Below are 13,560 nucleotides of genomic sequence, written 5' to 3'. Positions count from 1 at the left end.
GGGAGATCTTGGAGGTCTCTTCCCACCTAGATGATTCAGCTGGAGCGGCTCTTTATGGGGTGAACTGGAAGGAAAGAGGGTTATAATAAACCACGTGGCTGTTTTATACTGCCTGAGGTACCCCCTTGGGTTTGCCCATGCACGTAACGCTGCTGGGAACGTGCTGCAACACCAGGACCTCAGCAGGCACCTCCCTGCTTGGATGGTGCAGGAGAAGGCAATGTTCCTGATTGATTCTTGCTGACAAACGAGCTGCTCTAAGCCCCAGGAGCTCTCCCCGTGCCGGCAGATGGGATTTGGAGCCTTTGCTCTGTAAGGGGAGACGCGTGGGGATCGAGGTGGCATTTGCTGCACGGGGCCGCCCTGTCCCGCGGGATCGGCCGGCTCGCGAGCTGGGCTCGGCGGGGAGAGGATGAGGGGAGAAACCCAACACCCCTCTTGGCTCCCCGGTGGCTTAATTTAGAGCCCAGGGGCTCTGCTACGGTGTTTTTCCATTTAAAGCCGACCCTCATTCATCGGTCATGCACAGGGCGATGGCCCCGCCGCTTGCAGGGCAGTAGCAGCTGCTGGCTGTAAGCAGCCGAAGGGGTGGGCAAAGCAGATCTGCAGTGCCCCTTCCTCCTGATTTTCCCTGCAAAGGATTTAAACGTCTTCTCTGGAGCCTTTCCAGCCAGCCCCCAAAAGGCAAAACCCCTGAGGGTTGGATGCGTGGGGCACGCAGCGCTCACAGCCCAAATTCGTGGCTCTAAATCGGAGCAGTTACAGTGGGATCGGCTCCGAGCCCAGGGCACGGAGAGCTCACGCGTGTCGATGCCGTCTATATTTAACCGTGCTAATGCAACTTAATTCACGTTGCGGCCAGCTGGTTCCGTAGGCTGCCCTCTTGCCATGCCCGCTGCCCGTAGGTAGGCTTGCTCGCCACAGCCCGAGAGGAAAATGCTGACAATTAATCAAAGGTCATGGGGCTTTATTCCCGGCAGCTCAGCTGTGCTTTTAAAATCAGCTGCATCCGTCAGGCACTTTCTGGCTGCTCCATGGAAGTGCTCTGCCCAGCTCCGGGGCAGGAGATGACCTTTGGCTGAGCCTGAGCAGTTGGAGGATTCGTGCTCTTTGGCTAAAAGCTGGCTGAATCCTACTGGAGAGCATCCACAGCCTCAAATACCTGCAGCAGAATTAACTTAGGCTGTTCTTCGCAGCTTAACTGCAGCCACCAGCCTGCGTCAGCAGCACGGAGCGTTGTCACCGCCAGCTCGCCCCTGCCATCAACTACGAGGCTGAAAAAACTCAGAGTTTATTAAAAAGCGACCCGTGACACGGCTTTACGCTGCATGAAGGCTGTCCCGGAGAGGAGATGCTGGATACTCACGCTGCTTTTATCCAGCAGAGAAAGGCATCGTGGCGGCTGGCTGCAAACTGAAGCCAGAGAAATTCAAGTGAGAATGAAGGCAGGGGGATTCTCACAGGCTGGCACTTAGCCGCTAGGAGGAACTTCCGAGGAAAGCAGGGGATTTTGGAAGTTTCAGATCAAGCCCAGCTGCATCTCTAAAAGAAATGTGGCTCAGGCAGCACATCAAGCTTGCTGGGGAGATTTTGTGGCTGGGGACCAGCAGGAAGGGGTTTTGCAGGGAGTGACACCGATATTCTCACTGGTTTTGACTTCTGGGTGATGGGTTGGGAGATGTGGGGCCACTGCAGCCAGCTGAACTAGGGCTGCTGCTTCGAAGATGTGAGTGGGTTTCTTAACTTCAGTCACAGAACCACGTGCACTGGTAGAAACTCGCACTCATACCTTGAAAAATGGGAATCGGTTGCTGCAAGGGTCAGCACGGAGAGAATTCAAAGTCAGGTCTCTCTGTTGGAGGTGCAGAGGGAATTTATTTCAAAACTTAGGTGAAAGCTGAGAAGGGCTGGACCGCTCTACGATCCCTCCTGCTCTGTGATCAGAGACAGATCGCATATTTCCATGAGAAATGTTACTTACAGGTATGGGCTCCCTAAACAAGCCATTTCATTGTGACTTACTCCATCCTCCTTCAAGGCACCCTGTGGTTGCATGTGTGAGTGAAAAAAAAGGGAGAAAATGCTTCTGTGCAACCCCAAACAAGCATATGTTTAAAGAAACAAGTGTTGCAGCACTTGTGAAGAAGTTTGCACCATGTGCTAGCGAGCCATATGCGTTCTGTACCATACAGCACTCCCGTTTCTCTCTGAGTTCCCTGGGTTGCCTCAGAGCCACCTCAGGAAGAATTTTGCTAGAGAGCAGTACGATTGTCACTGCTGCAGCACAAGGACGGGAGACAGATGCTGACGGGGTGTTGGGAAGGATGGCAGCTTTCCGCTGGTGTCCTTACGGGGAAATATTATCGATTCACACTTCTGTGTAAGCGAAATCAGAGTCCAGCTGCAAGCTGCCAGCCTGAGCGTAGCAGCTACCACGTACCAAAGGTGCCTTGTGGGTTGCAGGATGTCTTTTGCTCTGATGTTCCTGGCAGGAGGCATCTGGCAGCGAGCAGTTTTGGTCCTGCTTGTTCGAGAGAGGCACCTGGCAGCTCTGCTCCGCTTGAGCAGGGCTCTAAAGCACAGGCAGGGTTAACGCCCAGGTGCTGAGCTTCTCCTCGCCTCCATCGCCTCCAGACTCTGTGACCTGTTTGAAGAGAGAGCTCCGGACCTAAGCAGGAGAAAGACAGGAACCACACGGCTCTGACCACATCTGGAGTAACTCCTGCTCCGCTCTCTCTCTGCTTTATCTCAGTGCAAGCAGAGTCAGAACCCGACCCCGATGCTGCGGTGCTTTGCCCGTCCCCAGCCCCACCCTGTGCTGGTTGGGGCTGAAATCCGACAAACTTCGCGCTCGCACAACGGGGCTGAGAAAGCAAAGCAGAAAGAGGAGTGCTTTCAAAAGACTTTCATCTGAAAAACAAAGCGGCTCTATTCCGAAATGACTAGCTCTCCCTTTGCTTGCAGTCCCCAGGGCTGGCTCTCTGCTGGCAGCCTGCATGTTAATGCCTTATTAGCTTGCATTTGGTGTTCTCACCGCGCTGCTAGAGAAAAGGGTGAGATGCGGGAGTTTTCAGCACCTCCAAAAGTCCCTCCTCCACTGTAGGAAAAACGTGCTGGTGTTCCGCTAACCTTTCTTCCTAATGAGAACAAGATCTGCCTGATGCATGCCTGCAGAGACCCAGAAATTTTGGAACTGCTAACCTGGATGGGAAGTTTCACGTGAGCTGGATTTAAGGTAAGTCCTACTGATTGTGGGAGCAATCTGCCCAGTTTTCCTTTCCAGTGGAAACTGTACTGAGCTTCAGAAAACTCTGTCAGTACGTTCAAGCAAAGAAATAAGCTGGGATTGTCAACAGAGACCACCCAAAATGCTCCTGTAGATACCCATGTGCCAGGCTAATGCACTCTCTCAGCACTTAAGCACTACAGAAAACCCCAGAGGGGCAGGTGTCAGTGTGCAGATACACAAAGAACTCAGTTTGTTCTTGGCACGGCTTTGGAAGGGGGCTGGCGTATCTTGTGTACAGCAAATTCCTTCATGTGCTGATAAAAGCGGCAGCGTAATGAGTATTGAGCCCTCTCTAGGAAAATTCATTTGAAACTAGGGAGGTTTTGCCTAAAATCACACCGCAGAAGTGCAGCTTCCTAAAGTGCACCGAACTATGACACGTGCAGCCTGAGAGCCAGCTGCTTGCTAACTCAGAATCCGCTGACATGCAAAATCTCCAGTCTTTTTGTATTTAATTTCCATTTCTCATCCTCTCCTGCAAGCGCTGACGACACGACATGATCGGAGGCTGCAAAACTCCACTTCCACTGCATTTCAATCCGTGGGCACGCTGCCTGGGCTCTCTCTCTCCCTGCTCTGCAGTCCAAAGGACTCTGAGTATCTTGCTTAACTCTTCTCCTGTTTCTGCTGCCGAATGGCCTGTAGAAAGATATCCTTCACTTGGTCCATTGTGTCCTGGTACAGTTTAAAGTCTTCCTCTTTCTTTCTCACAGTAGTCTCCAAAGCAGCCTTCAGAGCTTCGTTCTCATCCAGCTGAATCACGAGCCTACGAGGAAACAAAAGGCAACTTTCATGTGAGCTGTGGAGCTTCAAAGCAAATTAGAACAGTGCTTCAGCTCCAGGGAAGAAAACCCTGAAACACATGCTCTCTGGTAATTTTATAACAGGCTTGAGAAAGAGCAGACTTATAAACACTTGTTCCTTCTCTCTTTGAGATAGAAAAGGGTATTAGAAGACCAAATACTTTTCAGATGTTTCTTTAAAATTGTAATTTTGTTTTCACTAATAGCTTGGAATCGATGGCTAAGGAAAGAAAAATAAAAAGGAAAAAGGTGCCTTTCTTGCAACTGTTTTGTGCTGCTCGACACTGGCTTAACATTCCTGGGTGTAATTTTTAGGAAAGTTATGCAAGAAGGACATAGACCAGAACAAACCAGAGGATCTGTGACTCGTACAATTTACTGCTTTTTATTTCCTGAGGAGCTGGTCCAGGTAAGAGCACTGCTACGAGGACAACAATGAATCTGAATTACTGAGTTATTGAAAAAATGTGGCAGTAACACAGTGTGGAGGAAGGGAGAACGTACCTCGTGCTCAGCTCCTCGACCTGCGATTCCAGAGGCAGCCTGGAGAGCTGGGCTGCAGAAAGCTCCTTCCTATCACTCATGTTCAAGGTGAGTCTCGAGTGACTGGCTTGGCCTGTAGATTTCATCACAAAATGGAGCTTTAGTAAAACAATCTTTTTCACTTGGTGAGGCATCGAATAAACCTCAGGAAATAGTGAATAAATGTTAGGGAATCTGCTCGGTTCTCTGGATATCCAAAAAGATGGTGTAAATATACAGGATATATATTTTATCTTAACCTCCTTTTAGCAAAATTAAAACATGAGGTAGTAACGTGTATGTTTACCTGGACAGAAAAGTAAAAAAAGACCATCCAAAATATTTAAGGGTCCCAAACAACAGGTGATAGAAGCAGTTAAAAAGTATTATTTTAACCTTTATCTCATTGTATTTCATTCAAGCTTATGACAACTGTTCCTTACTGAATGCCAGGTACATGTGTGGCACACACTAAAACAGATTTTTTAAAGCACTTTTTGATCCTCAGCATACGAACAATGTAGGTTAAGCTCAGTAAAGCAATTAAATATGCCCTTCAAACTGAGACTGTAAATCAAGAGTGCTCTCCAGAATAAAGCTCTCTCAGAACACGCAGCATTGCTCCTGCCATTTCAAATGGACACAACAACTTCTTCCAGGGTTGTACAGAAAGGGTTATGAGAAAATATCTCAAATTTACTACTGGGCTTGGAGAGTCAACACTGTGACTGCTTAAGGAATCCCTATAACAGAAGAAGGCTCAGAGAGGACAGGCATGGATGATGTGCTCACGAAGATCAGAAAAGAACATAGGAAGCGACCACAGCTATCGTGAGAGAAGCTGAACTTATCTCAGCACTGAGGGGACTGGAGGGTAGCCTTTGCTGTAGATAAACAGTTGTGTCAGTTGAGCAAATGTAAACAGCCTTCCCTAAAACAATCCACAGAAAGTACTGGCTCAGCCCAACACAGAATAAAAAAAATCAACCAGGAAACCAAGCCTTGAAGAGAACAACAGGCTTGAGCTGGCTTCAACTCACGTATTTCTTCCTAGCAAGTGGGGGCACTCAGCATCCTGACACCCAGAGCAGTGACAGGAATCATGTTTGTGATTCAACTGCACATTGCAGTTGCTATATGGTGCCTGTGTTGTGATTTCAGTACATTGCTGATGTATTTTTTCTAAATTCAAAGACATCAGACATTTTTTCTAAATTAAAAACCCACATGTCGCTAAATATCTTCAAGTAAATTTGCTAATAAAACATCAAATCCTCCTCATGTGGAATATATGAAAGAACCTGGTCTTAAAGAACTACAGTCTGACAAAACCACGTGGGGAGAAAGGTCATGTTGTATAACAAAGAAATGCTTTTGAACTCGATGCTGTCTTCCACAGGACTGAGGAAAACCTGCTTTTACTTACCCATTCTCCTCTGGGATTATTCTTTGCTAATTAGAAATTTGGATAAGACAGAAAAAAAACAAACAAACAACAAAAGCACAAATAATTTCAAAACACAACTGTGTTGTTTCTAACTACTCAGCATCATTATCTACTTCCCTTGCACTGAGGAGACTAGAAACATTAGATTAGTAATTAGATCAGCTCTCTCTAATTTTGCACTTTCAGAAAGAAAAGAAAATTTTATGTTAATTAGTGGCTTCTCTAGTCTCTATTTTATGTTCAAGCCTTTCATTCCTTCTTATTTCCTCAACTACCTGGCATGAAAGCATTTAGATAACCTACACGCTCTGCTGAAGGGATGTATTACAGATTTCTAGACTTGTTTCTTGTACAAACTCCAGAGAATTTTGGCACATTACAAGGGGCTGGGCTCTCTTCAAACAACTGCAGTGAAAGAGCCTGTTACCTACTCATCTTACAGCCTCACAGAGGATTTCTTCTTGTTAGTCTCCTTGCCAATCCTTTTCTACATTTGCTTTTAGTCCTCAAGCAGACAAGGCTAATGAACTAAGTATTTAGTTAGAAGGAACCTGTCGCGGTGGTAGGAACAATTTGCTTCCTCCAGCTAGGAAATGCCAGTCTCTCAGAGGTGAGTTACCAAACTGTTACAACAATTTGATCCAAATGGTTCGGAACCTGACGAGTTCATCACTACATCAATTTGAGGCTGCGAGGGAAATCTAAGCTGGGCACATGCAGAATAACAGAATAGCACATCAAAGCTTTACACTACCGGGTTGTATAAAAGTTTAAGCTCAAAATATCAGTTAAATTCTCCTGTAAAAGACAGCACCAAAATGCCCCTGTACTATTTAAGGCAGGGAGTCAGAGGAAAAAGCTTGTGATTGATAGCTGTATTCTCCAAACTCCCACCTGCCTACTACCTCTCCCTTTGTACATCCTAATTTCCTCCTCAGAAGAAATGAGCTGAGAGCTCCAAAGTGTCTTACATCAAAACTCTACTGGGAATCCTAAGTGATATAACCCAATACCTCTTCTGCAAGGCCCAGCACTGCCGTTCTATCGGGATGAATGTCCCATATCCTAAAGCTCACCGGCTGGAGCTCTTGGCTTCTGAGCACTCTTCTAACACCGTGCTGGTCACTGAACTGCAACTCTCTGTTTTGTGGGGCGAGTCTCTCTATGAGGATCAAAGTTTTTCTGCAGTGCCTTTTCTGTGTCAGGCTCTCAGCTAATACAGGTAAGGCAGCGCTAAAAATCAGTGGTTTCAGAAAAAGAAATAAGTCAGTGCTGGCTGGTGCCCTTTTCAAGGCCACAAAAGTTCTGCTCCAATGAATTGATGGATATTTTACAGAAAGAAGTAGGTTTTAAGCAGTCTTTCAGTTTCCCTGCAGGACAAAGCTCCTCTGCATCCTGTTCCTGCATACCTGGTTCTCTATGTTTCCAGATGGGAGAATGGCAGTGCTTCACCTGAGGTCCTGAGCAGCTTAAACTGGGGAACCTCGCCCTCCTGTGTGAATCGAGACCATAGTGAACAGCACCAGGCGTTTTTTTGCATCACCGTGCTGCTCCAGAGAGGTTTTATTGCCAACCACAGCACTGTGACGGGAGTTGCAAATGCAGTGCTGTTTGAGCAGCATTTCTTACCTTGCCTGAACTGCACCTAAGGAGAAACAAGACACTGGTGCACGTGGAAAGGGAGGTGACTGTTCATACAGGTGCTCAGTACAGAGCTGTAAGAAGCAGATGAGGTAGGATGGGTACACACAATAGGAAAAAGCCACACCACGCATCTGCTGCACTGCGGGGCTGTTGTCCTACAGCCAAAGATCATGTGTTCCTGCACGGGGCAGGCCAAGAGCACGTACAAGCTCTGTTATGAGGCTTGTGACCTCTCCAGTCACCATAACTCACTCTGATGCCATCCCAGTATTTGCCAAATTAAAATGCTTATTACTACTGTTCGTCTCCTGGCATTTAAACTCCTTTTACTTTATGAAAATGCGTATAAAAAGGGAAGCCACTGGAAAAGTTTCCTTAAGAATATGTACCATTTTATTGGTTTAGACACCTTACAGAATCAGAGTCCTTAAGTAATAAAAGAATCTGATCAGAGAAATAAAAATTTAACATCCATCATGACTTCTCCTCCTTTAACTATGCTAGTAAGGCTTTCATATTTATAGCAGGAGATTATCATGTTCACGGTGTAATAAATTACACCAGATCTAATTACTACATCACCAGCAATACTTTTTCATCGACACTGACAGGCCTTAAATTGGGATGCGTCCTTTAATTCTGCTCTTAACCTTCAGATGAATCTCTCAGGCAGAAGTGTAAAGGGAACCCAGCATGGTCACAGCAGAGACGCAGAACGGTGTGAAGTTCCTTCTGTAGACCATCATCCCGTGAAAACAACATAATGCAAAAGTCCTGGTCCCACTTAAATCTGTGTCAGAGCCCTCTTGAATTAAATGGGGCCAGGATTTCACCCTCATTATCAGTCCACTGCTCTGAGCAGGTCCAAATCCCTGTGTGTAAGGTCAAGCACTCGTGTAGGATTGAGAGATGAGAGCCCAAATGTTGCTGCTATTAACCACCGGGGTGGGATGGGGGACACAGCTGTGGGTAAAAGCTCCACCTCACCTGTTTTGCCCCTCAGAGGAGGTTTCTGTGTACTTGTGTTCCTCCCAGGATCCATTTGTAGTTTTTCAAGCTGCTGCTCCAAAAGGACGCATCGCCGCTGCTCTTCCTGAAGCCTCTTCTCAACTTCCAAGACTTTATCGCTGCTTTCCTCCACCCTGATACACAAAAAAGGTGATTCAAGCTTATTTGTGTCCTAAGTATAAAGGATCAGCCAGTCTTAAACACTGAATCCTACTCCATAGCTCCCAGCAGAGGGAACAAGAGAAGTTTCCATGCATCCAAAGGCAGAAATCCCAGTGCGATTCTTCCAGATGACATCCTCTACATTTGCAAAACAGAATTAACTAATGAGTATAATTATAAATAATAGGTTGGCTAGTGGAGGTTGCCTAGATCCCTTAACTCTGCCTAAATTTCCCACTCAGATGAGCAGGCAAGCTGCAGATTGCTGAGGGGAGATCTTTTATTAGAGGAATACTAACTGCATCTTTTTAAACACGGGGAAGAATTTGGAAGGAAAATAGTTTATAAAAACATTGTCAAGCATTTAGCTGTTCTGCGTCAGTTATCTGCGAGTACGAAAAGAAGCTGGACCTTGCTTTTAATAAACTTGGCCGTTAGACACTACCGTGGAAGGAAGCGAGTGGAAGAGATGCAATAAGGGAAGAGCAAACTACCTGCCTGTTCACCTCATGGAACACCTCAGAAAATCAACTACAAAAGTTTGATGTGCACCCACGGATGTATTCAGGGAGCAGAGCCTGACACCAAATGATTTAGAGGAATTTAAAGCTAAGAGGAATCTTGAATTGACTGACACACTGTATTGGACAATGCAAATACAAAAAAAATTCCTCCCTGGCCCGATGGGTGATAGCTGATTACTCCCTGAATCAAGAGATTTGATTAGTCTTATTCCCCTCCTAGCTGGCAGAACTAAAAAAAAATATTACAACTATAATAAAATTATATCACTGTCTTAGAAGTCTAGCTACAGGCAAGGCTCCAACCTCCTGTGGCAGTGAATTAGCAGGCGGGTGACATGCTATGTGAAATTATATTTCTCCTCAGTGGTTCTGAATTCATTAAACTTTCGTTTGACCAGGTGTTCCCCTAGCACCCGCGTTAGACAAACAGAGGAGGGAAAATGACAGGACTCGTTTTTTATGAAATCTTCTGCCAATATGAGCAGCAAACTGAAATCTTGCTCTAGCTCTTTCCCTTCCTCAGGCAGGGCCCGATCCTACAATCAGTCTACAAGCAAGTGTCTTCTGACAGCATCTTCTGCTCTGCGGTGAGTAGCTGTGAAGCACAGTCATAAATTCTGGCTGCTGCTGTAGGAAAATGCTACTCTCATAACCATTCGCAGAGCTCTTCTCTTGGCTTAAGCAGCATGCATGTTCCTTGAGGTTTGTTGACCTGGACTCCTACAGGGGAAAGGAAGGGGAGGAACGCCTCACTTTTTTTTACATATATTCATGGTGAAATATGAGTGGATGCTACATTATCCTGAGGTCTTCCAAGAATTATTGCACACAATCTCGTAAAATGTACTTTACCTGCAGGAGCTCTTGATAAATGTGTGATAACGGTGGAGCTGCTGAATCATCACTCTGTGGCACATTTTACTAGGAACTGCGCATTTCATTAACTCTGCGTTCTTCATTAGCCCATATTCGCAACGGCCCCAGTTCAGAAATCACTCAGACCTCTGTCCTTACCTAATTGCACACCTCTATTAGTCACTGGGCTTACAGACCTGAATAAAATGCACGTTTCTAGGATTTAGCCCTTAAAAGCACAGGGGATGATACCTTTACCACAGTTTTAAGAAACACACTTTTCTGATTGTGATTAATTAAAAGTTAGATAAATGAGAGATGGATTGAGATAAAGCAATCAAGCAAACAGAACCTACTGTATTCAAATATACCCAGACAAAAATGTGTCTTCCTGTAAGCTGGAATACAGATTTGGGAATCAAATCGTGTTTAAGGCAAATTGTCTAGCTGGGAAAAAGTCAGTAGCTGAAAGGTGTCTAAAGATAAAAGACTTTGCTTTTTCTTCTCTCCCAAAACCTAGCTTGATTTTAACATTGTCTTAAATTGAATTGAATAATGGGAAAAAATGTCACCGTTATGCTTCAGTTAAACCAGAAGAAATTCATTTAAGAGAGGATACAGTGAAACTTAAAAGAATGTGAAAAGCTTCTGGAACAGAAATCAGATTATAACTCTAATTGCAGTATTTAGTATTGGTGAATAAAATTGCTGCCTAAATAACACCACGCATACATAAATACACCAACTCCAGCTTTATCTGAGTGTAGCAAGCTTGAAGACGACTCCATTTTTTCTGCACTTTGTTCTAAAAGAATTTAAAAAAAAATGAATCATGAAGTAGGCAGTGAAATTGAGCAGAATAATTTCAAACGCCCCTATTTAAGGCAAATTTCACAGTGGCAGAGTGCGGCATACCGGACTGCACGCTACAGACTCTCACATGTCTCAGCTGCTCCTTCATCACAGCATCCCACAAAGGGCACGGGCAGACTCAGGCACTACCTTTTCTGCAGCACAGTGACCAGTTCCAGGAGCCTGTCTCTTTCCACTTCAGCAGCCTGGCAGAGAGCCTTGTGCTCTGTGATCTGCGTCTGCAGCGCTTTGAAATCCAGGCTGTCGGTGCCAGCAAGCCTAAAAGCAGCAGAAGCGCAAAGAGTCTGTTTCCCATTTCACGAATGAAAGAAATGAAACAAAGACAGCCTTTGAAAAAAACATATCAAAATACACTTCTGAAGCCCGAGCCAGAACACACAGCCAGGCTCACTGACTCCCCCCAGCATCATGCTTGATACTGCAATACATGGAATAAAAATATGTGGAAAAAAAGCCACTCTGAGTTTCACTCGAAAGGCCTTTCCCCTTGCAATGATGCTCTCCCTTCCCATCACCCTTGAAAACAAACTTCCCGCACCGAGCAGTTCACCAGCACTTGATTCTCCTCTCACTGCTCCTGCCAAAGAGAAGCCTGCACGTGGATTCTCCAAAGTGCTGTGCTAAGCTATTAAATGGCACACTATTGATTTTCTTTAACTGAAAGGCTTCAGGCAGCATTAGTAAAATGATTATTCTTCTGCTGAGTAGGTGATGAAAGGAAGGGGAAATTTTTCCACGTATCCCATTACTATGTACTTCATTTCTTCTACCTCTGCATGGAAATATTCAAGAATATTTCCTTTAGAGCAAAAACCAGGAGAAATCCTGGTGGCTGGGGATGACAAAAAGGGAAAAGGGGATTTATGGGGCATAAAACTAGCAATCAATTAAAAAATTAAGGCTGCAAGGAGACATTGCAGCCTGTGCCAGAACCCTTTGACAGTATCACGTAGAGAGGATGGTAAAAGAAGTTGTTTGTTCCTGAAACAAGGCTGAGGGCTGCCAGCAGCTTGTGGAGCGTTGCAGGTTTCCTCTCTTGTTTGTGATGAAGTTTATATACGTACCTTCCAGGTGGGATGTTATTGCTGAGAAGGGGAGGTTGAGTGGCTGCTGACTCTATGAGCATATGGCCCATCTTGGACACTGTGCTACAAGGGAGAAAGCTCTGTTAAACACCGAGATCTACAAAGGGCAGGTTCTCACACACACATACACAGCAGCTCGCCTTGCTCTCCGTCCCCAAAACGCACTGCAAAGCCACGTTGTGTGTCCCACGTACAAATATTAAAGCTCGGTTTTTGATCGCTGTGCTTCTGGAGGCATTTTGCTGGCCCTCCACACCAGCATTTGGAGCTGCGCGTCACAGCGTGCGGATGTGGTGAGCAGGAACAGCTCTTGACCCTGCTTGGCTCAAGCTGAACATGCAAACAGCCACAGCAACAGCCAGTGCTGCTCTGTTTCCTCACGGGCACTGCTTGGACCCTCATATAGAGCACTCGCATCAGACACCCACTAGGATGTGAGCCAAAGACAGGTTACTGGGTTTCTTTGATGGTGTTTGCGTATCGCTTGCTTTCCTAACCAACTGAACCCCTGTTCTGCAGCAAAGTGCAGACCTTTTCTTTCTAGGTGTCTTTTAAAATATATCTTTTATAGTTTTTTGAACTCTTCTGCTCTTAGGAAGATCTGTCAGACTGCTAACACTAGAGTACCGCTTCCAGCCTGGATGAGTTTTATGCATCTGTGTGCTTGGGACATAAAATTCCAGTGTTTGTTTTCCAGTCTTGAATTCAGCTGCCCAAAGGCAATTCCCTTTTCCTTGCCTTTGTATTTCCTTGCCTTTAAGCTGCAGCTAACAGAGGGTAAAGCCTTAATATTGTGGACCAGGCAGAGCTGCCTTCTAGGCTGCGACTGGTTAATCCATCCTAAAATCAAGTTAAGGTTGGTAATGACGGAAGAGGCCGAGTCTAAAAATGAGGATTTTTACTCTGACATCTCCAAGGGGCTTTAGCTCCTATTTATAGCATTTTTCATTTCATCTTTCCTGATAGGAAAAGATGATTCACTAAAGCAAAATGGAATAGAGGGTTCATCAGCATATTAAAGTTAATGGAATGAGTGAGCCCTGCTGACCAAATTATTAACGGCTCTTGCAGTTTTCAAACTCTTTCACCGCCCATCTGACACATCAGACATTGTCAAGACAGAGCTATGTCAGTCACGAACACAAGAAATAATTTATGCATTGCATTTATGGGGTTCTACAAAGCCCATTCCCAGCCTAGCTTTCCTGCTCACCCTCCTGCTTACTATCAGCAGACATTTGAAGTAATTGGTAAAAGGAAAAAAAAAAAGTGGATAAAATATAGATTGGCACAAGAGCACAACGTCTGTGGAGTTGGAAGAGTGAGAGTAAAGTCAACCACCCTGCCA

At 45.4% G+C, this 13,560-nt stretch overlaps 1 protein-coding gene across 1 annotated transcript in view; it reads right to left on the bottom strand.

Annotated features, from left to right (window-relative positions):
* Positions 1 to 3,823: 3,823 nt before the first annotated feature.
* Positions 3,824 to 13,560, bottom strand: part of CCDC13 (coiled-coil domain containing 13) — a 30,261-nt gene continuing 20,524 nt past the window's right edge. The window contains exons 12-16 of the mRNA XM_082752607.1: positions 12,192 to 12,275; positions 11,257 to 11,385; positions 8,693 to 8,847; positions 4,597 to 4,708; positions 3,824 to 4,055 (exon numbers count right to left, since the gene is read on the bottom strand). Coding sequence (XP_082608733.1) covers positions 3,896 to 4,055; positions 4,597 to 4,708; positions 8,693 to 8,847; positions 11,257 to 11,385; positions 12,192 to 12,275 — 640 coding nt within the window. The 3' untranslated portion in view covers positions 3,824 to 3,895. The remainder of the gene's footprint in view (positions 4,056 to 4,596; positions 4,709 to 8,692; positions 8,848 to 11,256; positions 11,386 to 12,191; positions 12,276 to 13,560) is intronic.

This window comes from Aythya marila (genome assembly GCF_965140915.1).
Source record: "Aythya marila genome assembly, chromosome: 2".
Lineage (NCBI taxonomy): Eukaryota > Metazoa > Chordata > Aves > Anseriformes > Anatidae > Aythya > Aythya marila.
The sequence above is the reverse complement of the archived record's forward strand: the minus strand, read 5'-3'. Positions and strand labels throughout refer to the sequence as shown.